Source organism: Podarcis liolepis, assembly GCF_965112155.1.
Source record: "Podarcis liolepis genome assembly, chromosome: 5".
Lineage (NCBI taxonomy): Eukaryota > Metazoa > Chordata > Lepidosauria > Squamata > Lacertidae > Podarcis > Podarcis liolepis.
The window spans coordinates 72472059-72497861 of NC_139556.1; the positions used below are offsets into that span (position 1 = coordinate 72472059).

At 45.8% G+C, this 25803-nt stretch overlaps 1 protein-coding gene across 2 annotated transcripts in view; it reads right to left on the reverse strand.

Moving 5' to 3' along the window:
• EPHA4 (EPH receptor A4) overlaps positions 1 to 7576 on the reverse strand; it is a 155898-nt gene extending 148322 nt beyond the window's left edge. For both annotated transcript variants that reach the window (XM_083506371.1, XM_083506372.1), the window contains exons 1-2: positions 7422 to 7576; positions 3860 to 3927 (exon numbers count right to left, since the gene is read on the reverse strand). In XM_083506371.1, coding sequence (XP_083362497.1) covers positions 3860 to 3927; positions 7422 to 7515 — 162 coding nt within the window. In that variant the 5' untranslated portion in view covers positions 7516 to 7576. The remainder of the gene's footprint in view (positions 1 to 3859; positions 3928 to 7421) is intronic.
• Between the last annotated feature and the right edge of the window lie 18227 nt (positions 7577 to 25803).

Below are 25803 nucleotides of genomic sequence, written 5' to 3' on the forward strand. Positions count from 1 at the left end.
TTCTGGCTTAAGGCACCTCAGGACAACACAATTTTACATTCTTAAACTCTAATAGCAACAATGGAAGAATTGCCTAACTGAAAGGTGAGCTTTCTTCTTAAATTCTGGACTGGTTTTTTAAAAAAATTAGAATGCCCAACATGATAATAACCACCCCACAGAAAAATGAAACTTTGATTAAGAATGAATTAGATTCTGTATTATCAAGCCTCATTCCAGCAGGAGTGTGATGAACATATCATAAAAGAAAAGGAGAGTGGAAGTGGTCAATAAGAGCTTTGAACATTGTTAAATGAGATTATGTTAATCACATGATACAGAAAAGAAAGCTACTGCTGAGGCCTTTTCTGTCTCTTCTTTTTGAGAAAGGAGCACCGTTCTGCTGAATTAAGGTTCAAAGGGTGGGAAGGACCTTTTTTTCATTTATGCAAAATAATAGCTAAATTCTAAGGTTCCAGCTTATACAATGAAGCATGCAGGGAGCGGAGGGTGGGGGGGAAATGGAACAGTTAGAATCCAACTTCCTGGCAATCAAGTATTAAACATGCTCTGCTAAATGGACACTGTAGGACCCAGCCTACAACTCTAATGTATCCTGTACATTTCCATTGATGTTTGTAACCATTCTGGTCCTGTTTAGGTTAAAAAGAATCTAGTTTGATAGCTGGGTCAGCTTATAGATCTCTGGCCGTCACCAGAGTCAAAAGGATACTATCAAAAAGGATAGTATCAAAATGATACTATCAAAAGGATCGTATCAGAGTTATTGCCTAGAGAAGATGGTTGCAAATCCACACACACACACACCCCTTAAAAAAAGGAAAGAGGGGAATAAATCAATAACCAGGGAAAACTGGAAAGCCATTTATCGGTGTAAAATGCTAACATGATGTAAGCAACAGAGTTCTCTAATTTACAACTGCCATGAAATGAGCATTGTGTTACAGTCCTGCCCTTTATGATCTACCACTTTCCACGTTATCAGCCTATAGTCTGTGCAGGGGCGAGGGAAGGAAGAGGAGAGGGAAATAAGAATTGTCCATGGGATTTCCTTTTTGCCTCTTTGCACAAAAGAAGTTTGGCTCCAAAGCCTATTGATGTCTATGAAAGGAACATGGCTGCATTCAGTAGCTCCTTGCTGCAAAAACCCTTCTGACTTTCTCCCTTTTGGTTTTTGTTTGACAAGAGGTGTTTGTTTATTTATAGACATTTGCCTCAATATATCTGAGGCAAATGGCCCAATACTATAAATGCCCCCCCCCCCACACATTTCCAACCGTTATAAATTTGAAACGTTAAATGTGTTGTCAAAAACAAACACTTCCTCTCTATTTTTCCATTTCGGCTTTCTAAACCAACTCTTCCCATGGTTTAATAATCCCACAGTAAAAGCATTCCAGACCCAGGATTTCCTTTCAACTGTGAATTTTAAAGGTAAATCATTAATTAAATTTATAATGTAACACATTCATTCCTCTAGGGCTACTATAGATTTAGTAATAGCGCTATTCACTGGTAAAGTGGCCTATTTTTATCTCCAACGTCTCATATTAACACATAAAATACTTCACACTTCAGGAATGACCCGTTCTGGATCCATAAAAAGAGGGTGGAGCCAAGGGCTTTGCAACGTACAGTGAGCTTATACACAGTATAAAATGAAGGCCGTGCTGATCTGTGAAGGCTCTATACCTTTGGGTGTTCTCGAAGGCAGAGGGAGGGAGAAGTGTTACTTTTCCCAGCGCTTTGAAACAAATCTGCAGCATATGCAGCTATACGAAAGCACTTTCAAGGCACTCCTGCAGACAGACTTGAAGACAAGACTAAGCCCTCTTGATTTTTCCCCACTGCCAACGTGAAAAGGCAGCACACAGAGACATGGATTTATTGAAACTAGTCCTCTTTACGTTTCTCCTCAGGCTTCGTATGTTACGAACGTAAGTCACAGATACATACACTCACAAACACCTTGAAAATTAATATAGGGACATCCTCTGCCAATCAATCACAATTGCTGACTTCTTCAAAATGGCGATATTTGAATCTACAGAAGGCATGCCCCATGGGTGCATAGAAAGAAAGACTAATTCATTGACCTTTCCAGGGTATAGGATTAACTGAGATGCCTGACTCTCACCCAGATAAAGCTGTACCTTTCCCCACTGTCAAAGATGAGGGCAATTGCCGGCAATCAACAGTGAATGTGTGCTGTCTGCACCGCCAGAGGCCTGTCAATCATTCCCCTTTTCTAGGGCTGGGGGAGGCAGGCAGGGAATGGTTCCAGGGACAGCACAGTGTGCACAGGCAGAGCAAAACCTGACTGCAGTCAAGTTCGGGCAGAGCAACAATGGGAGCAGGACAATACTCCATTTTCCCATGATAGGGCTAATTCAGAGCTTATGCATAATGCATCGCTACATAAACAGCTTCGCATTCCTTCCATTTGTCACCATCCTCCCCGCCCACCACCTTTCTTCTTCTTTTTAATTACAGGACCGACGGACGTCCAACTACAGTATATTTCATTAGCCCATTGAAGGAATTTGCCTTCCTGTTTATTATATAACTGGCAATCTTTCCAAACTTTAGTGCTCTTTTTAATTATTTGGACTTAGTTAGGCATCAATTGTTTGCCTCTAAGCGCAGCAAGAAGAGGTTTCCATTTAATTTTAAAGGGATTTGAGCATATTTGAATGGAAATACCATGTGCGTTGTTTCTCCCCCCCCCCCACTCCCTGAAATTGCTCTTAATATTCACCCTGCATATGTGGCAGTGAAAATAAGGTGGCGGTTTCTATCTGCACCTCTCCCCACCCCTGGTAATTAATAAAAATTCCTGATCCCATGGCATGCTGAGGACACAGTACCTACAGTAAGAATCAGGGTGTACTCAGCAGTTCTTCAGCAGACTAACTGACTGCATGGTATTTGTCTACAAATCCTTTGCTAAATTAAGAGTGAACGTCTGCACAGAGTCCTGGCTAAGCCGAGATTCCGTTCTCTCCCAGAGTCCAGATCTGCAAATGTGTTAAACATTCACCATTCGGCAATGGATTAAGAAGAAGCTTTTGCTCTGCTTTGCTTTATACACTGCACTGCTGTCCGCCCCCCCCCCCAAAGCAGAGCTTTTGATTTTGATTTTTTTAAAGGAAGGAAAGAAACCTCATGGACTAGAATATCTAATCTATTAAGGTAGCATCACACCTTTTGAATTGATCCCAAGCTAACACAAATCCTGCCATCTGGGAACTGGATAGTGGTCACCCTAAATCAGGGCTTGGGAACAATGGAGCCCTCCAGAAGGTGTTGGACAACAAAACCCATCACCCAATTGCCATCATCCATGCTGGCTGAGCCTGATGGGATTTAGAGCCCAGCAACATCCAGACGGCCACAGGTTCCCCATCCCTGCTATAACTCCACTTCTTTGGAAGAAGCAAGTGTAGACATTTATTGTATCTAAGGCCACAATCCTATGCAAACTTACCTTGGAGTAAGCCTCAATGAACCCTCAGAAACTTGCACCCGAGTGAGCATGCATAGATGCCTTGCAAGGAAATAAACCTCACTGAACTATACAGGGTTTACTTTGGGAGAAATATTCTTAGGGTTGGGTTGTAAATATGCGTTCTTTGATCAGATTCTGAAAGTCTCTTTCCACTCTCTACGGTTTCCTTCTTGACAGAGCTATGCATTGGGAGTATAAGGTTTCTCCAACAAAGTGTAATTCACATCACAGGCTACGGAAGAAATGTGACCTTCTCCCCACAATCAACAATAATCGAGCCATTAGGATTCACCAGAAACGTACTAATCATTCCATTTTACCTAGATGATCAGATAGGGATGCAGAACTTACCCCTCCTTCCAACGGGCTTGCTATCCACCCAAGTTCACCCTGAACAGATCTGGAATCCAATAAGGTAACTGCAAAAAGGGGGGAACAAACATAAATGACAAGTTACACTTACTGAAACTCAGGCGAAGTTTCTAGAAAAATTTTACCTGACTATTTCCACATGTGAAAAGAAAGATCCTTACTCAGACAAGATTTATACCAACGCTTTGTTTTTTAACCAGTCACGCCAGTGGTCATGGGCTACTTTCAATTAGAGATCAATATTTATTCAAACTTTGTGGCCGTGATCCAGTAAAAAAGTTACCTTAATAAGAAATGAGCCCCTTAGTCAGATCCCTGCGCAAATGCTTCATAATCATGCATACCCACATACTTGGGAGTAAGCACCACTGTGTTTAGACATACTGCCTAGATCTCATGGTGGAAGTTAATGAGGCTTCAGTTATGTATGGTTAATTTGTTAATTAAATGCAACTAACTCTTTTATGGATCACTGAATTTCCACAGTGGTGAATGTGATACACACATCACGGTAACCTTTACAACACTCCTACAGGGCAAGACGGATTTAGTATTCCCATTCTGCACCTACTGCCATAGTGCCTTCCTAGTGCAAAGGTATCCCATGTGGTACAGCCATGACTATTGGCCATACTGGCTGGGGCTGAAGGAAGTGGGAATCCAACAACTTCTGGAGGTAACCCCATTGACCCTATCCTAGAGTCACCTCTTGACTGATAGCTCAGTTGACGGACTCTTAATCTCAGGGTCCTGGGTTCAAGCCCCACACTGAGCAAAAATATTCCTGCACTGCAGAAGGTTGGAACAGATGGCCCTTGGGTTCCTTTACAATTCTATGAATTGAGAACCTCCATGCTCACAGCTCCTTCTCTGAACTACGCCCCACAACTGTACAAAAGGTGTTGCAAGGCCAATGGCCTGGCGGTTAAACACTTAAAGAAATCAAGTAAAAATAAAAAAATCTTACTACTGATAAGCAATGCTTCTTTTTAGCCCCCTCATTTATATGCAGCACAATCCTATCTGCACTGAATCAGAAGCCCCACTGTGTTCCAAGGGGTTTATTCCCATGTAGATGTGCCACTGTTTTTAGCCATGCAGAACAGTCTTGTGAAGAAAGTATCACTGTAGTCTTCAAGGGACTTGCTCACAAAGAGCTAAGGATTTACAAAGCTGAGGAAGAGTGAAAGGACAGGCTTATATATATACACCTGTGGTGGGAAACGAGGTATGTAACATGTAGACACTCCAATAAGAAGTATCATGAAAGTAATTTCATTTGTCTTGTAATAAATGTCCTTGTTTACACCGTCCGTCACTTCTGTTTCATGAATTGCACATCTCTTAGGGGTATGTCGGTGAATTTCTGAAGCAGGTGAAGCACACAGCTTGACATATAGTGTAATCCAAATTGGTGTATCACTGCCACCATAAACACTGAACCCAATATGTTTTGTTTCCACCTTCTGGGTGTTTAATGACACTTGCAAGAAAAAAACAGGTGTATTTTCCTTTTAATCCACCTTCCAGGGTAATATTTCTAGGAGTAAGAGATTGGATGCATTGAGTGAGGAGGGAGGGGGTATTAATTCTGTAGGAAACAAACAAACAAAAATGTGGGGGGGGGACCTAAGTGTGTACTAAGGCCCACCACTGCATTCTTTGTACCTCCTAAGCCTCTTGTTAAAGATGGAGTAAGAGGTGGGGACATGAAAAATGGCTCCCCTGGTACAGATTTAACTTAAAGACGCTGAGACATTCAATGAAATCTCAGCCCCTCAGTTCTTCTCCCCCCCCCCCCCCAGGCTTTCCCATAGTCAGACTACAAAAACCACAAGTTCTAAATAAATCATAAATAAGGGTTTCAAACTACAACAAACAAATGCAACATCCTTTCTGACTGGAATGGTTATATTTTATTTAGTTTGTTGTTGTTTTTAAGCCAACGATGATCATTTGCAATTTCTGCACACATTGCCTCTTCTCCCTTTGGAAGATCAAGAACAACCAACCAAAAACTATTTTAAGAGAGACAGAGAGACAGACAAAGCCTTCTCAGATTGGTCCAGCGCTCCTGCACCAGAGAGGATAAGGCTTTTCCATCCCTTGGAATGAACGGAAAACAAGACCAGGAAAAGAGGAAAGTGGGGAGACCGTGTGGCTGAGTTGCTGACGGCAGAGAAAATGATGAAAAACAAGGGGACGACGACAGAGCATTGCATTTTTTAAAAATGCAAGAGTGTAGGGATCTCTCAGGCACAGGCAAATCCATCTGCAAAATGCTTTGCCTCTCGGTTTCAAGTTTTAACTGCACATTGCCTGCATCTGTGTTCTTCTGTACCAGGTGATTTCCAGGCCTCTGACATTATAACCATGGCCAGGTTTGCCCTAGGAGTTGCAGGACACAAATCGCGAGCAGATGGACACACACGGGCATCTCTCTCTCTCTCTCTCTCTCTCTCTCTCTCTCTCACACACACACACACACACGCACAAACAGGGAGCAGCGGAGACAAACACACCCCTTCTTGTCAAGCTGGTTTGGGAACGTGCAGGCCACCTGGATGTATGCAAAGCCAGACAGGTACTCCAGGAAACTGCGTGTGTGTGTGTGTGTAAGCGCGCGCGTGTCCCGGGTTACGTAACATCAGTCTTACGAACACCAAGATCTTTAGGCTTCCTTCCTTCCTCATCATATTTCCAAGACGAAGACTAATATCAACAACAACAATGTCCAGTTCTTACACCCTCCGCGGAATGCAGCAAGCCAGGAGGTGCAAGAGGGCGCGCGGACGGAGCAAAGGGCGAGGGTTGCTTTGAACTTTAGGGCTCTAACCTAGATTTTACAGGGGTGCAAAAAGGGAAGGATCTGGCCCCGTCCGCAAAATAAAAAGGGCCTTTTTCCTGGCGTGGCGGCGGGTCCCGCGGCGTGACTTGCGAGCAGGTCGGCTCCAGGCATCTCGGAAAATCCAGGTCAAGCTCCCACGCGCTTTTGCGCCGCGCGCGCCGGGACGTCGCGTCTGCGGCAAACGCAGCTCCCCAGCAAGGCGAGGATCCGAGGCGGCACCAGCCCGCCCCGCCGCCGCCGCTCCAAACTTCCACCTCTCCCCGTCCAGGGGGCGACGCGATGGTGCGGGCGGACGTGGGGAGTCTGGCTGCGGGGCGAAGCTCCGGCAAAAGGAAGCAGGACGGGTGGGTGGGTAGGTGGGTGGAGAAGCACCCTGGCGACGCTTCCCCTTCGGCTGTCCAGCCTCGCTTGGCACGGAGGGAGGGAGCCCAGCCGGGAGATCGTCCATCGGTCCGTCCGGAAGGCAGGCGCCTGGGTCGAACTTTCTCCTGGCTGCACAAGTTGCCCACAAGCGCGTCCTGCAAAGCGCGCGCGCTGCCGGCCGCTCACGGTCCCTACCGCTGGAAGACGGTGCTGGGGGGAAGCACCCCAAACCCCGGAGATAAAGAGGAGATGGATGGAGCCTCGGATCGGCCCGGGGTACCAACCACTACCAACCCCCGTCGCTTTTTTAAATTTTATTTTCCCACTCACCTTCGTTGGCTGGATATACCCGAGAGCCGGTAACCCCCTCGCAAATCCCAAAGAGAAGCGGCAAGACGGTGAAGAAATATACAATCCCAGCCATGGTTTTTTGGTGCCAGCGCTGCTCCGGTCTCCTCTATCCCAGTGGAATAAATGCTTAAATTGGGAGTGCAGCAGGCTGTAGACATTGCCAAGGGGGCGGGGGAGGGACCGTGACGTACAGCCGTCCATCAAGCCCGCCCGCCTGTCGGAGGCGCTGCTCGGGAAGAAAGCACCGCCCCGTCCCCCTCGCCGCCCCGCCCCGTCCCAAGCCGCGCCTCCTTCCCGCCCGTCGCCTCCTTGTCCAACGGGGCGAAAGTGTCTGAGCGGCGACGGATCTTCCAGGCTCGCCTTTCCCCGACCGCAGGCATCGCCATCCCCGCCGTCCTGCTGAAGAATCCCTCCGAGCCGGGCAGGGAAACGCTGCTCCGTGTTCATTACTTCACACACACAAACGCCCGGCGCGCGTCAGTACAGAGCCCGAGTTTCCCGGGGCTCTTTTTTGGAGAGCAAACAAGCGAGGTTCTGGATCGGATTCCTCTGGAAAGAAGCGATTAGCAAAGCGGCTCCTTTTCTTTTTTAAAATCTTTGATGAAACAACTGCACTCCCCTCTACACAGTTCCCTTTAAAAGGAGACTAAGAACAACAGTAACAGCAAACAACTAGACTATCTGAATGATATTTAGATAGATAATATCTAGGATGAGGTGACCAATACGGCGCGAAAGGATTTTGCGCGCGGGGTACCTGCCTGCCTGGCGCGCGCCGTTTCCTCGCCAGCTAAACCCGGGTTTAGATCGCGATCCTTTTTTCCGGGCAGAAAAATCTCTGGATAAAATATCTTCCCGGGGGGAAGGTAACGGTTGGGTGGAAGGGAAGGGGGAGAGGGGTTTTCTGTCCGGTGTGTGTGTGCGCGCGCGCGGTATTGTTGCAATAAGCTGCCGGCCACCTTTCCAAACCGAGAGCACTGACTGAGCAGCCAAGTTATTTTTCCGCCACCCCAGTCTCTCCATTGACAGGCAGACTGTTTTTAATCGGCTTCTCGGCCAAGTCGGTTTTGTGCAAGTACAGTAAACGAAAGGGTCGCACACCGACACTGCGCTGCCGATCCCGGTGATCCAGAGAAACTGACGGCACGGGAGGCGTCTGAAAACTTTTTGGATAAACAGGAAAGACAATAGGAAGCGAGGCGCAGGAAATTGTGCATGGCGTGTGGTGCCCGTTTCTTGGCAAACCCACAATATCCAGGCATAGATAGATCTCTTTGGAGAGGATTTCTCCGAGTGGATCACCACCCGCTCTCGCTTAACTGCAGGCGACGGATGAAGCGGGTGTCACCCGCCCCCCTCCCTGGCATCTTGCATACATTTCAACATACGCAGGGAGTGATTGCAAGGAAAAGTCCACGAGGGGAGAAAGGAGCAGGCGAAAGAACCCATGAACTGGTGTGGGTGGGTTTCTCTTTTCTTTCCCCCCTCCCCTGAGCGGAAAAGGGCTGCGACCCACACAGAGAACAGGTTGGGGGTGGATTCCTGCGCTCCTCATTCACTCCAGCGAGGAAGAGCTTCCAACATAAACCAACAGCGCCCCCTCGTGGGTTGCCGGTTAGTGAAGAGAATGCAGACAAAGACGTCAATGTGACAAGGTAGATTTTTTAAAAAAGTGTTTGCATCAAAGTCTTTGCTCCCCCGCCGCCCAACTAGAACCAAAAGGCAGCATCAATATAATATGACTTCGCAAACAGCTTCTTTTTGAGATCTTCAGCAGCACTGCAAGAGATTTAAGATTTAAGCGAGGAGTTCTGTCAGGGAGGACCGGTTCCCTTTCTCCACCTGAAGCTAAAAAGGGAAAGTTGCCGTCTCCCCCTTTCTCTGCCAGCCCCTGCCCCCACCTATTGGAGAGGGTCCCATGGCTGCAGAGGCGGATTTCAGGTTTCAGTGTGGTGATGAGGGGCTCCACCCAGGAATGTGAGGAGAGGGAGACTCTGTTTTGGCCAGTAGGCAATGGCTTTTTTCTACCTGCCTTGCCACACCCTCCAGCCCTAGGAGCCTTCAGAACCATAGAATTGTAGAGTTGGAAGGGACCCCAAAGGTCATTTAGTCCAACCCCCTGCAATGTAGGAGTCTCATCTAAAGCATCCATGACAGATGGCCATCCAACCTCTGCTTAAAACCTCCAAGGAAGGAGAGTCCACAACCTCCTGAGGGAGACAGCTCCACAGTCAAACAGCTCTTACTGTCAGAAAATACTTCCTGGTGTTTAGTCGGAATCTTCTTTCTTGTAACTTGAAGTCACTGGTTCAAGTCCTACCCTCTAGAAGAGGAGAAAACAAGTTTGCTTTGCGACGGCTCTTAAGTTATTTGAAGATGGTGATCATATCTCCTCTCAGTCTCCTTTTTTCCAGGCTAAACATACCCCGCTCCCTCAACCATTCCTCCTAAGGCTTGGTTTCCAGACCCTTGATCATGGTAGTTGCCCTCTTCTGCACACATTCCAGCTTGCCAATATCTTTCTTAAATTCTGGTTCCCATGATTGGATACAGGATTCCAGGTGTGTTCTGACCAGGCAGAATCAAATGCATCAGCAGCACAGGTGAATCCAGCTACCCCTGATGGAAAACTCAGTCTCTCTCTCTCTCTCTCTCTCTCTCTCTCTCTCTCTTTCCCACCAGCACCAGTTCCTTCTCTGGAAACAGTTTCAAAGCCTAAGAACAGGCACCCCCAAACTTGGCCCTTCACCTGTTTTGGGACCACAACTCCCACCATCCCTAGCTAACAGGACCAGTGGTCAGAGATGATGGGAACTGTAGTCCCGAAACAGCTGGAGGGCCAAGTTTGGGGATGCCTGCCCAAGAAGCTCTTTTCGGATTTCTGAAGGCTGACATCTCCCCCTCCAAATGCTCTTTATTTAGTTTGTTGCTTAATGTTTAAGAGGCTTAGGATCAGAGGTGGAGAGCATTCCAATTTTTCTTTTTTGGAAAAAAAAAGAAGAAGTCCAATATATTGTATTACCTAGGGACAGATCCATATGGCTCGTGTCAGCTGGCAAAGGCCGGGCTGCAAAGGAAAAGCACATATGAGATGGTAGGGGCAGGCAGGCAAATGAGCCCTTGACAATGTAATTGACGTTATTAGATCCAGTGACACTCTTGCCATTGTGGTCCAAGGGACACAGCTGCCACTGAGGCATAGGGTTTGCTTCCTCAGTTTGACTCTATTGAATGGTTTGCTTCTGGTGGTCAGGACAGGCGATAAGTTTGCTTGCCTGCTTACTTGCCAGGATTGAGTAGCATAAGAGGAGGAGCCCTGCTGGATGGTGCTCAGGACTCACCTGGTCCAGCATCCTGTTCTCACCGTAGCCAAACAGAAGCCCCAATGATAAGCCTGCAAGCAGGACTGCAGTGCACCCTCCCCATCTGTGACTCTAAGCAGCAGGCATGCAGAAGAATACTGCCTCAAACATGGGAAGGAGAGCCTGGCCAGTTATTGTCCCAAGGTGAGTGATAAGCTGCACCATGCCTCTCTCTTCCACAACAGTACAGTGGTACCTTGGTTTACAACCATAATCCGTTCCAGAGGTCCGGTTGTAAACCAAAACAGGTTGTAGCCCAAGGCGCGCTTTCGCCAATGGGGCCTCCAAAAAAAATTGGTTCGTAATCCCCCCCAAAATGGGTTGTAATCCAAAAAAAGTTTGCAAACAGGGACACACACTTCCGGGTTTGACATGTTTGTAATCCAAAATGTATTGAAACCAAGAGGTAGGCAAACCAAGGTACCACTGTATCTCAGAGCGTGTCCCAGCCCTTTAAAATCACCACGGATCTACAGGGTTGAGTTGCCTTTCCTGATCACTCTTCTGCCAAGACAGAGGGAGAAATGCTCTTTGTTTCTCTGTGACCACAGTGAAGCAATATATAGCCTATGTGAAAATGTTTGTTTTTACCTATGGCACAGAGTGCAAAAGGATACAGACATCAGCAGTCTAAGTGTAACAGTATGAGCCAGGTATAAATAATAAAATCATTATGATTCTTTCTTTCTTTTTCTTCTCTTCTTCTTTGGCGATCACTCGTGGCCTAGTAAGATTGTATTCCATAAACATGGTTTTAACAGTGAGTCCATAAGTGACTGTGGAGGCCAGTTCTGGATTCACACGTCCTTCCACAGTGGGGACATAGGTTTCCGCTACTTTTACAGCCCACCTTTTCCTTTTATGCACTCAATCTGGTGTAATAATAATAATATCATCATCATTGTAATGTGTATGGGTTGCTCGTGCGTAAGTTGCCGCCTCTCCAGGCTTTGTTGCCTTGCTAAACCTTTCAGTCTGGGCAGCCCTTCACTTTGTGGCTGCCTCAGTCGCTAGCAGAATCTGTCAGTGGGCGTTTCTTAAATCTTTTCCAACATAAAAGTTGTTTGACACCCAGTCTCCTCCTACTCTCTTTGCGCGGAAGTCTTCTGCGCAGGGTGGGCGTGGGTAGCAGAGGACCCGTGCTCTCCTCGCTGGTGTCCGGTGAAGAGTCCTGGAGCCCTCTCGCCGATTCCCCCATCAGCCCCTCTATATCCCTGGTGTTGCGCTGATTTGCTTCCCCATCTGCGGAGCTGCCTCTCTCCCTGCTGGGCCCTTCTCCAGCATCATTTGAGAGCCTTCCCTCCGCCTCTAGCTCCGATGTCAGTTCCCTGACAATCATCATCTCCTCTCCTCATTTTATCCTCACAACAACCCTGTGAGGTAGGTTAGACTGGGAGACAGTGACTAGGCTTTTCCCACATATATTTTATATTATTTGTTAGGGGCATCCATATCACAGGCTGAATCCCTGGCTCTGCTTATTGGATGTATTGTTAGACACAACTAAATGAGCTCGTAGGCCCCCTCTGAACTATACAAGCACTATTATACATTTAAAGCAGTACTATAGCACTTTAAACAGTCATGGCTTTCCACAACGAATCCTGGGAACTGACTTGCTAAGGGAGCAGAACTTGTTCTAGGGGTTTAACCATCAATCCCTCTTTCCCAGGGAACTCTGGGAATTGTTGTTCTGGAAGGGGAACTGCTCCAGGATTCTCTGTGAGAAGCCACAGCTGTGGTATGATACTGGTTAAACTGGAGGATGAAGATGAGGGCCCAAGTTAGGACTTAAGTGGCGTGCCTGCCATCTGCATTTCCTTCCCCTTGACAGAAAATCAGGATAGAATTTTTTTTGAGCTTTTATGGCAAAATCGCAAAAAGAGAGAGGCATTTTTAAGCCATTTAAATGCAAAAACGGCACTGGCAACATGGGCATTTTAAACAAGTTCTGCACGAACACTGCTGCCGACTGCAGTATTTCCATCTTTCATCAAGGAAACGATCCTTGAAGATAAAGAGGTGGCATTCTGAGATGCCCTACTGGAGGACTAAGCGAAGAGACAGTGCTACTTTCCTTTCCTGATTGTGGCGCTGGACTAGCAGGAGAGCCCCTGACTTACTTGCAAAAGTACCTCTTCTCCCTTTGGTGTAATGCCACTGCAAGATGGCCTTAGTGTGCAGGAGACAGGAAGGACCGCTTCCTGCATAAATACAGTGGTACCTCGGGTTAAGTACTTAATTCGTTCTGGAGGTCCGTTCTTAACCTGAAACTGTTCTTAACCTGAAGCACCACTTTAGCTAATGGGGCCTCCTGCTGCCGCTGTGCCGCCGCTACACGATTTCTGTTCTCATCCTGAAGCAAAGTTCTTAACCCGAGGTACTGTTTCTGGGTTAGCAGAGACTGTAACCTGAAGCGTATGTAACCTGAAGCGTATGGAACCCAAGGTACCACTGTATTTGCAAAACTGGGTTAGTGGAGGTTGTGTTATCAGTAAGGACAGCCTTTCTTCTGTGATTAACTTGAGAAAGTAATCATTTCAAGGATCAGATTAAAATCTTCAGGTGTGATTTTGTGCTTCGTTTTTAAAGGCAACACTAGGTTTGATTAAGAGGAAACTTTGCCATATTTTTCGTTGCTATACTTTCGTTACTATACTTTCCATGTTCTGAGTCGTGGAACTGTTAGCCCTGGGAACATTCTGTAACTAAATGGTGTTCCAATTAATTTTGATGATTCTGATGATGATTTTCATGCTGGAGAAAATATATGGCTTTTTAGCATTGCCTCTGCACTATTGACCTTGCGATAGATCAAGCCTAGCAACCTAACAAATATATTGGCTCAACTTTTTCCTTCTGTTCTGTTCTCTTCATTACTTTAAAATAATTGTATTCCGTAATTTTAAAAGATCACAAGCCTGCAACTCAAACCACAACGCTTCCTATTAAATGGGGGAGGAGTGAAGAATTTTGGAGTGTGTTCCCTCCCTCCACCCACCCACCCACTATTGCTCTTAGTGTCTAAGCCATTCTCTCTAGATGTTCTCTGAAAGCATCCTTGATTCAGCTTAATTTTATTCCTTGGCTCCAAGAGGCCTTTTACTACATCCTTTTGGAATGCACATGATTGCACCAAATGGCGGGTATTTTCCAAACAGCTCTAAAGCTCCTTGCTGGCTTTCCCCTTCTACTCAAAATTGCTCGGATGAAACAAATGTAAAACAAAGAAGCGAGGTAGCTTCTGAACACGAGGCTTGATCAATGGACATCTTGGGCCTTCGCTTTTCTGCAAGTATGCAAATGAAATCATTATTTTCCCAGCCCTGTCCCCCCCCCCCCTTACCTCTGCTCATCCACAGTGCAGGGAAGAGCTGCTATATCATGACGTTCCTTCTTTTAAAGGGACATCACCCTGAATATTCAGCATATCCTTTCAGCAGCGTCTGCCTTCAAGTGTGTATGCCTCAATTAGATGTGTTGTGGGGGATTTTGTTGTTGATGCTGTTACCATTATTATGAAGGCCCTGCAGCCAACAAATAATCTGCAAAGTCTGTAAAATACTCTCTAGAGGAAGAACAGATGCAGCAGCTCCTTTGATTATGGCTGGGCCTGGAAAAAAAATTAGGTCTCTATACCTTCCTTGAACATCAGTGTGTAATATCACCCTCAAGGCCTGAGGCTTCGTCACTCTTTTTAAAGGCAGAACTCAGAAATCCGTAGTGTGCCACAGCTCAAAAAACGCAATAACCTGAATGAAATCTCTCATTCTTACAGGAAAAGACATCTGTGCATGCCCCTTGTATGCTTACACTAGAGTAGGAAGAGCCTGCCAATTTCAGTTCCTCATTTCTCCAGCGATAAACCCCACATTTCCACCACGTCAGGTTGCAATTTATATCTTGAAGCCCTCCTGAAAACCCACAAATATTTTAGTGCAATTTTCTCCCCATATACACATTTTGTGTGTGACTTTCCCTAACATAATGCATTTATATGTTATTTTCAATAATATATGCCTAACACACACATTTTGGGAAGCCCGACTCGGTATGACTGTTGATTTATTATTTGTTGCACTTATTAGTAACTTTTTCAGATAAAAAGTAGCTGGGTGTGACTTACAAAAAAGTAGCTAACTAAAACAGAGTAGCTAACTAAAAAGTAGCTAACTAAAACAGAGTGAAAGCTAAAAACACATACATGTGAACACATACACAAACACATACACATACATTTGAACTCTGATAATGCCTCTTGCCCATCTGTCTGTGTGTGTGTGTGTGTGTGTGTGTGTGTGTGTGTGTAAACTAGCCTATATTTGTTACTCCAAACATTTTCGCCTCTGGCCTGTCTACCACTAGTACTGTATGTGCCTCCTGGAAGGTTGCCCAGAATTGAATTTGGTGCATGAGCTGAATAAGTTTTCCTACCCCCAATCTTTGGTTTAGCAATAAACTATGGGTTAGCATTACATGAACAAACCTGGAACTCATATGCACCACCCTGACTTCCCCTTCCACCTGAACAGTGCCTATGTCCCTTTCACTATTAGACTTTGCTAGAAGCCAACAAAGGTCCGTATAGTTAAAGCCATGGTTTTCCCAGTAGTGATGTATGGAAGTGAGAGCTGGACCATAAAGAAGGCTGATTGCCGAAGAATTGATGCTTTTTAATTATGGTGCTGGAGGAGACTCTTGAGAGTCCCATGGACTGCAAGAAGATCAAACATGTCCATTCTGATGGAAATCAGCCCTGAGTGCTCACTGGAAGGACAGAGCATGAAGCTGAGGCTCTAATTCTTTTATTGGGAAAGATGGAGGGCACAAGGAGAAGGGAACGACAGAGGACAAGATGGTTGGATAGTGTTCTCGAAGCTACCAGCATGAGTTTGACCAAACTGCATGAGACAGTGGAAGACAGAAGTGCCTGGCCTGCTCTGGTCCATGGGGTCATGAAGAGTCGGACACGACTAAATGACTAAACAACAACAACAAGATGCTGTTCTTAAATCTCCTGGGAGCTGTATTAAATAATTCTAGAACAGCCTGCCATGGACAATAAAATTTAATGTTGGTTCTGAACCAGATTGTTGTTTAAGGAAAAGGGTGTTAAAGGGGGGCAAGCTAAATTATTATTCTTATTTATTATTGATTAAATTTGTATACCGCCCTTCATCCGAAGATCCCAGGGTGGTTCACAACAGAAAAATACAAAATGAGAATACAAAATGTGTCCCCACTGTGGGCGTTTCATTTTTTTTAAGGTAAAAATCAAGCATGGACTGTCAATTAATTTCTCTTAAGTGTTGTTATTGATTATGCAGTTTACTCAAAAGACTTTTTTTTTTTTAAAAAAAAAGTTAATTATGCAGCTTATCTTGTTGGACTCCATTTCAGTTCTGTGTTGTTATTACTGGGATCTGAGCTGCGCTTTGCTTGATCCACACAGGTTTTCTGCTTACAGAACACCCACAATCGCTCGCTTAAAGATAACTCTGTAATGATAGCTAGTGTGCCTCTGCATTTTTGTAAGAGAAGATAAGTGGCAGTTTAGATAAAAAGAACCTTAAAAAATGGTTCATGCAAATAAAAAGTAATGGTTACATACTGTACTTCCTGTGCTTAAGTATCTGCAAGATTTGTTGGCTTAAATTAGGCACGGTGGGGGGAGAGAGGATTGATTTTTGTCTATTTATGTGAAAATACTCGCAACACTTGATTAAAGAAGCCTAGTAGTTCTGTTTTATAATTTCCTGTATCCCACCAAATCCATTCTTACTCACTGGAAACTTTCCAAGAAAAGTTGTACACCTGAAAAGAGAGGGAAGATATCTCCCTGCTTTTAACAGAAAACAAGAAACATGCAAACCTCCACAAGGGAAATAAATACAGGGCAAAGTGAGGAAGCCATGTAAATGATTTCAGAATTAAATCCTGTCTGACAGCAAACTCTGCATGTTAATCCTTATATAGCCAAACCAAGACGGCACCACCCATGCACAAGATGGAGGCGTTGGCAAGCTTCAGCGAATCTAATGGTTTTCAGAAGAACAAAAGCACTTTTGGAGTGGGGGCAGGGGAGAGAGAGAGCCTGATGAGGGCTGACGATGCTCAGTGGGCATGGAATGCTAAATGTTAATGGGGAGATGGAATGGAGCATTCTGGAACAGGTCATGACTAATGGGAACCGTGAACAAAAGCACTCCACACTGCCACACTTTATTACAGATCCTACTTGTGACTCCAATACAGTGGTACCTCGGTTTAAACAGGGGTGCCCAAACTTTTTTCAAAGAGGGCCAGATTTGATGAAGGCCAACCAAAGTTGTTTTTTTAGGATTTTACCCCAAAGTTGTTGAGCTTTTTTTTATAATTGTTGAGCTGGTTTGGGGATTTTTTTTACTCCAGGGAATAAACTGCCACAGGGGCCAGATTAGGCCCCCGGAATGGACTTTGGACATGCCTGGTTTAAGAACAGCCCTGTTTATGAACTATTCGGTTTAAGAACTCCGCAAAACACTGAGATCCAGCACCGAGGGCTTTCTGGCGGTTCCCTCGCTGCGAGAAGTGAGGTTACAGGGAACCAGGCAGAGGGCCTTCTCGGTAATGGCGCCTTCCCACTTTTTGATGTTTGGTTGGAAGCCGCCCAGAGTGGGGGACCCAGTCAGATGGGCGGGGTATAAATAAATAAATTATTATTATTATTATTATTATTATTATTATTATTATTATTAAACTGGAAGTAGTGTCCCAGTTTGTAAACTTTACCTCGGTCTAATAATGGAATCCGAACGGTGGAAGGGCACCGGCGGTGGGAGGCCTCATTAGGGAAGGTGTGCCTTGGTTTAAGAACGGTTTCAGTTTAAGAACGGACTTCCAGAACAGATTAAGTTTGTAAACTGAGGTGCCACTGTATCTGCAACTTATCCACCGAGCATAACATTGTACAGGGGTTCTCCCATTAGATTTATTTTCTACCTCCACTTTTGGGGGCTGTATGCCTCTGAATGTCAGTTGCTGGGAGTTGCGAGAGGAGAGAATGCTGTTGTGCTCAGATTGTGCTTGTGGGCTTCCCATAGGCATCGGGTTGGCCTCTCTGAGAGCAGGATACAGTCCCGGGTGGGCCTTTGGCCTGATCCATGTGTTTACAATACCTGCATTTTATAATAAGCCTGTATTCTGATTTTGTTTACACCAGAGCCACTCCAAAGCAATTTGACATAGCATTTGTTCTTTGCTGTTCTGTCGCGGTTCTTTTCTGTTTTATTGCTCATGAAAAGAACAACATGGCCTGCTTTCAACCTGCCTGGTTCTATTATTGTGCAGCTCCTTGTTGGAAAGGATTCAGTTCTTTCCAGAAGAAATCACATTTAAAACATTAGCAAGTTTACACTGCTGAAATGGCCAAATTAGTCTCATGTTTTAATAAGCTCATCCAAAGCCCTTGAAAGTCATTTCACCAACACACACACACACTCAGAGGACAGATTGCAGTAACTCACATCACCGTGTCAAAAGGTTGGTCATCTCTTTCCATTATTTGTTTATTTCATTTTTTAATTGCTTTCCAAAAAAGTAGCCTGAATAAGTTTAAATGTATGGGCTATTCCCAAAGGACCAGAAGCTTTTCTTATTCATATAATAGGAACGGATGTTCCAAAGCTGATGACCAAACTACAGTATTTCTGTCCGTGACAACAGCAGCTAGAACATTATATGCACTGAATTGGAAAGAGGAGAAGGTTTCAACAAAGGAGGAGTGGCTTTTGAAAGTAATGGGCTCTGCAGAAATGGCAAAGCTGACAGCGAAATTAAGAGATCAAAATCATGAACTTTTTATAGAAGAATGGAGGTCTTTCGTGGACTGTTTTAAATATATATATATTAAGGTAAAGGTAAAGGGACTCCTGACCATTAGGTCCAGTCGTGGCTGACTCTGGGGTTGCGGTGCTCATCTCGCTTTATTGGCCGAGGGAGCCGGTGTACAGTTCCGGGTAGTGTGGCCAGCATGACTAAGCCGCTTCTGGCGAACCAGAGCAGTGCACAGAAATGCCGTTTACCTTCCCGCTGGAGCAGTACCTATTTATCTACTTGCACTTTGACGTGCTTTCCAAGTGCTAGGTTGGCAGGAGCAGGGACTGAGCAACGGGAGCTCGCCCCATTGCGGAGATTCGAACCGCCGACCTTCTGATTGGCAAGTCCTAGGCTCTGTGGTTTAACCCACAGCGCCACCCGAGTCTATATATATATATATATATATATATATATACTGCAGTGCCTTTATACAGGGCAACAATGAAAAAATGGTTTCTAAGCCTAGAAATCTAGACTATATACAAATAACCATATTTGAGGATTTCTGGAAATAATTTTCATCCCATCTGGCAAATTTCATCAGACTACACACATGAAATTTTTAATAACCTTACACTGATAGAATTTTGTTCGTTTGTAATAAATAAAGGGCACGATCAAACCAAAGTTAAGGACCTTTGGTTTCCATGAGAACCATCTGAGAATGGGCCTTACTGAACCACTGAAATCAATGGACTGCAAAATGCCTTCGCTGGATCATTCCCCTCACCCGGGACTGCCAAACTGCTAGTTTTCAGTGCAATTCTCCAGCTTAGCTTCAAGCAGGATTGCAGTTTGTGATCTTTTATGAGCCACTTTACTTGTTCTATTGAGGTCAATATTACTTGCAGAGCCTGATCCTAATGCTGAAAATTCATTTTTTACACTCCGATGGATTTGGTTTGTTGTTTTCCAGGAAAAGGTTAGGATAGGCATGTTGGTTGGGCTCAGCTCAGAGATGCAAGTCAGTGTCTTGGTCCATTTTTATTTAACTGTTTCAAACCTCTATTTTCCCAGGTCTACCTATACATTTGTCCATCTTCCCTGAAGCCTTTTGCTGTCAGTTTAACAACAGCCTCTGTAAGAGCCATTGTGTGTTCTCTGGCCTCCAGGAACCCTGTGCTCCATTTAGATGAGGGGCAGAAGCAAACACAGGCTTTTCCTTTAGTATTCAGCCCCATAGACGGAAGGAGTGGGTGGGTGGGTGGGTGGAAGGGATGCATTCGGCTCCTTCAGAAACTGTTTTCCCATGAAAACACAAGTCCTCTTGTGAAACTCCCACACACCTCTGGCCCCAATTGGCTATTTGGCATTTTTTTGAGCAGAGGGTATAAAATCTCCCTTGGGCGTCTCATGCTCTTGTAAAGCCCCTCAATCAAGAATAGTAGCATGGAATAAACGTACTTTACTGTCTAATAGACAGGCTCTTACTCTGCTAGGCTTTCTTTACTTGGTGCAGACTTACAGCACAATCCTAACCATGGGTAGGCAACCTAAGGCCTGGGGACCAGATGCGGCCCAATTGCCTTCTCAATTGGGCCTGCGGACGGTCCGGGAATCAGCATGTTTTTACATGAGTAGAATGTGTCCTTTTATTTAAAATGCATCTCTGAGTTATTTGTGGGGCATAGAAATTTGTTCATTTTTCTCTCCAAAAAATAGTCCAGCCCCCCACAAGGTCTGAGGGACAGTGGACCAGCCCCCTGCTGAAAAAGTTTGCTGACCCCTGATCCTAACCATGTCTAATCAGAAGTCCTATTGAGTTCAAAGTGGCATACTCCCAGGTGAGTGTGTTTGGGATCGAGGCTTCGTCTGCAAATCTATGCTCTCTTATCTTGGGAAATTATGCCATTGAACAAAGTGAGATTTACTTCTGAGTAAAACATGCATAGATTGTGCTGTGCAGCAAGCTTCTCTTCCCTTGCTTGTTATTGTAGTTTCCTTACTGATTACAAAATATAATTCTAAGCTTTTTACTTGGACACTTAGGGAAGATGACAGCCAAGCAGTACAGATTTTATTTATTTATTTAATCAGGAATCAACCGAATAAATCAGCTTAATAGAATACAAATGTTGAAAGCCACCATGATTTTTTTTTGGGGGGGGAATGGGTTGGATACAACTATTTTAATATGAAAACAAAGAAACACATAAATGTCACACAACACATAGCATAAGTGGTGCCGTATGAGAGTCGTATGATGTGCTTTAAAAAGAAAAGTATGTCACCCAAAAATATATCTGAAGACAGCAGTTTTTCTGATATATTTGATTATGGAATAAGAAAAAAAACTTGCAAGCTGAACACTGGCAAAAGACAGCACTGTGCGAAAAGGAGGAACATCTTGTTTGTTTAAGATATTTTTATCCTGCTCTTCAGTTATACAAGACCAAAAGCAAGTTTAGATAAATCCAATAACATCCATTGAAAATAATCAATGAAATGTAAAAGTAGACCACATAACCACAATGACCGCTCCCCGCTTAAAACGGGGGGCGCCCTTTGCGTGGACGCGTGCAGCCCCTAGATCTGAAGCGGCTCCAACAGCATAGGCTTGGCTTTGCCTTCCCTCAGGTGGGATACCTGGAGGTCTCCACCTACCTCAGTCAGTTGTCCAATCCCACCTGGGGGAAGAGTTGCCAAGGAGACCAGGCCAGGTAGGGGAGGGATTACCTGCCCACACAATAGAGGGAGGATCTTACCTAGAAATCCTCACCCGTTGCCAATTTGTCTCAATATTGCGTAAGGCCATCCATGCTTGTGTAGGCGACCCGGCACGATTTTCTGCGCATTCCTTTCGTATCGGTGCAGCAACCACGGCAGCTGCAAGCGGCCTCCCGGCAGAACACAAAAAGCAATGGGGCGGTGGCGTTCAGCTGCCTTCAAAGGCTACATTAGATACAACCAGCAGACACTGACAGATACCATATAATCCTTTCTTTCAGGCTCAACCCCCAAACATGTGTGGATCTTCGGCCACAGCATAGTGCATTGGGCGGCCATCCATGCCACCACTGGTCCAGGCGGAGAACATCTGGGTCTGCAGCCAAAGATCTCCATTGCCTGGTTCGGACAACGGGGAAGGCGTTGGGATCCCCTGCTCCCTTGGTTGCGTCATGAACTTGCGTTCCATGGTGGGATGCCCTGCTCCCTCGGTCGCGTCACGAACTTGCGTTCCACAGTGGGATGCCCTGCTCCCTCGGTCGCGTCACGAACTTGCGTTCCACAGTGGGATGCCCTGCTCCCTCGGTTGCGTCACGAACTTGCGTTCCGCCACCCGCCAAGCGCGGTTGTGCTCCACCTCTGCGAAAATGACTTGGTCGTGCGTAAAAGCATAATTTTGATCAATGGGGAAGGCATTGGGATCCCCTGCTCCCTTGGTTGCGTCACGAACTTGCGTTCCGTGGTGGGATGCCCTGCTCCCTCGGTTGCGTCACGAACTTGCGTTCCGCCACCCGCCAAGCGCGGTTGTGCTCCACCACTGCGAAAATGACTTGGTCGTGCGTAAAAGCATAATTTTGATCAAAACAGCGATCGCAGACCTGGAAAGCGTACACCCCACTCACCCCAATATCACGATTTTCTGGTACGAACCTCTACCACGCTTGCATTGGCGTGGCAACATCAAACCCACTAGACTTAATTACACTGTGGAAAAAATCAATAGGGCAGTGCGCTCTGCAACCACTCGCATGGGAGGTCGGGTCGTGAAACACCCCAACATTAAAGTTTACATGCAGGAGCTATTTCAGCCCGATGGCATGCACCTATCGGACCTTGGCTGAGCGACATCAGGCATGGCCTGATTGATTGGTGGAGGATGGCAAAGGCGTCTTTCAGATGTTGGTAGTCTTGGCGGCGAGACCGCAATTGCGGTCTCGGGTGGCGGTATCAGGCCTTGGGCGGAATCCTTTTGTCCATCTTCCTTTTGCGGCGGCGATACCAGGGTTCCCCGTTAAAGGGGTTTTCTGAAGGGAGGCTTTGGCCGTACACCGAAAGGTCGTCATTGCTCCCTCCAGCGGCGGCGGCGTTACGGGGGCGGCCATCTCTGCTTGAACATATGTTCTCCAGAGCCGGCCCATCCCCCACACACAAACTGGATAACCCTGATGCTCCCTAGGTCCCCGGCTGGGGACCGGGGAGGGAGAACGCCCAATGCCTGAGCCAAGGTCTACCCACATTTGAAATTTAATAAAGTTGTGGCCAATTTAATCCCATAGCACGTTGTCTTGAGTCGTTATTCACATGACGGGGGGACCGTGCAGGATCTGGGGACTCCGCCTGTCCACGCAATGACCGCTCCCCGCTTAAAACGGGGGGCGCCCTTTGCGTGGACGCGTGCAGCCCCTAGATCTGAAGCGGCTCCAACAGCATAGGCTTGGCTTTGCCTTCCCTCAGGTGGGATACCTGGAGGTCTCCACCTACCTCAGTCAGTTGTCCAATCCCACCTGGGGGAAGAGTTGCCAAGGAGACCAGGCCAGGTAGGGGAGGGATTACCTGCCCACACAATAGAGGGAGGATCTTACCTAGAAATCCTCACTTGGCTCCAGAGCTTCTCCCACCCTACCCACCCTCAGTTAAGGTCTTATTTTGCAGGTTAACTTTTCTTCACAGGTTTTGCAGGTTAACTTTTCTTCACAGGTATGTGGGCGCTGCTACGTTAAGGTCGCTGTTAAAGGGCCGGAAAGGAATTTCCCTGCATTGGCAGGTTTCGCCTTTCCCGTAGCAAAACGTCACAACTTTGGCGGTATCAGGCCTTGGGCGGAATCCTTTTGTCCATTTCCTTTTGCGGCGGCGATACCAGGGTTCCCCGTTAAAGGGGTTTTCTGAAGGGAGGCTTTGGCCGTACACCGAAAGGTCGTCATTGCTCCCTCCAGCGGCGGCGGCGTTACGGGGGCGGCCATCTCTGCTTGAACATATGTTCTCCAGAGCCGGCCCATCCCCCACACACAAACTGGATAACCCTGATGCTCCCTAGGTCCCCGGCTGGGGACCGGGGAGGGAGAACGCCCAATGCCTGAGCCAAGGTCTACCCACATTTGAAATTTAATAAAGTTGTGGCCAATTTAATCCCATAGCACGTTGTCTTGAGTCGTTATTCACATGACGGGGGGACCGTGCAGGATCTGGGGACTCCGCCTGTCCACGCAATAAAAAGCAATACAACATCCAAGTTCTGGGTGGTTTTTAAAATTTAATAAACACCAAATTTACATTAAAAGGCCTGGGCAAAGTTTCCCCCTGGCACCCAAAAATAAATAAAAATAAATACAGGATCAGGATAACCTCTTCATGAACCTCTCCATAAACTGGGTGCTACAACTGAAAAGGCCCTGTCTCTCCTTCACTTGCTGGAGTGACGTGGAGTGAGGTCTCCAGGAGTGAACTCAATGGCCAGGGCACTTCAGGCAGGAGCAGGGAGTCTTTTAGGTGCCCTCACCTTAAAACCATTTTCGAGCTTTATGAGGTTAAAACCAGCATTTTCAATTGTGTTCAGAAATGGTCCCGTATCCAGTAGAGCAGCATGATATTTAGCAAGATAAGAGCGTGTATTGCAAGATAGAGCATGATCACAGAGCTGGAGGGGACCCTGAGCTTCATGTTCACCACATGAAGGTTTGATGGTATGAAGAATTTTCATAACACCCTGTCAAGCCTCACGCAATTGGCTATCTGTTGTGTTGTTCTTGTTAGACACATTGAAATTTGTGGGGAAAATGAATCTTTAAGGATGAAATATGTGAATCTTTAAGGATGCCTATGTACGTTGGTGCTAAAGCCACTTCTCATGTGAACAAGCACACAATATAAATGACCGTGATTCGCGTACACATCCAAAAGTTCTTCCAAGCATATGGATCATTTTGGGCATGTGTGGAATGCCTGTACCTCTTGATTGAGCCTTTCAATCTTCTCTCAAATGTATTTAGTCAACCAAGAAAGCTCCAATTTGCATGGTTTGGTGGAGCTACCCCTCCCCCCTTTCACTTTTCGGGATGGATTATGCAGGTTTAGATAACATTCCCTGTAATTCAAAAATAAGTCCAATTTTCTCAAGCAACACATCAGTAGTTATCTGCCTCAAGCCTAACTAAATCAGCGCTTCCTATTTCGATTCCCACATCATCCCAAAACGTTTTCCAACCATTGGAAAATGGCAGGGTAAATCCTCCACTGCCTTCCTATTACGGTATTTGCAGCTATTTTAAAAAAGTACAGTGGGGCTTCTAACAGCTGATTCTACAGAACTCTATGGCTATTTTATCAGTTCGCATTGGGGGGGATGTTTTAAGACAGGAGTCACCAGTGTGGCAACCTTGTGTCCTCTGTCCCTGTCACCCCACTGATACTAGGTTTGAAAGAGACATTCTGCTTCAGCCAGTAAGATTGATTAGTATGTGTATGTGGTGCTCACGACAGTTTCTCCAGTTTACAAATGTGCGCAGAGGTCCCAAAAGCTTGGTGAGCCCTGTTTTAAGACTACCCAGCATAACATATTGCTACAAGGCTACATTGTCAGTTTCTACGCCATAATCTGGGTACATCTGGGACCTTAAACTTGATTGGTGCTTGTGATCATGAAATCCTGTACAGGAAGGCAAAAACTGGAAGCCTGGGTTCAAAGAAGCTGAGAAACTCGATTGTCTGAAGCTGACATCACCGTGGGACATTTCACAGCTTACAAAACTCCCATCTAGACATCACGTCCTCTGTGTAGGAAATAATGTGCAATTTGCATGCAGATTGTTACCCTTTATTTAATTAAGTATTTTTTTATACCGCCCTTCAGTTCCATTTCAAGGGCAGCTTCCTCCCAAAAAGCACAATTAAAATGGAAGTTCAAAAAGTATAATAAGCGAAATAAGCGAAAAGCAAAACTGTAGTCAGCAGAATTGAAGTGGCTTCTTAAAAGCTCAGGGAAATAAAAAGGGACTTGAAGCCACGGCAGTTTGCTTAGAAGCACAGGCATAGTAGGATCACAATGTCCCATCCCTGTTTGTGATCTAGCAGCAATCGCCTCCCCTAACAGCAGTTCCCATTGTTTAAAGCAAGGATGGGGAACGGAATCTCAGTCACCTGACTTCACAATAACATGCCCACAGAGGTCTCCTGAAGGTCCTTTCAAGATAATGCCAGAT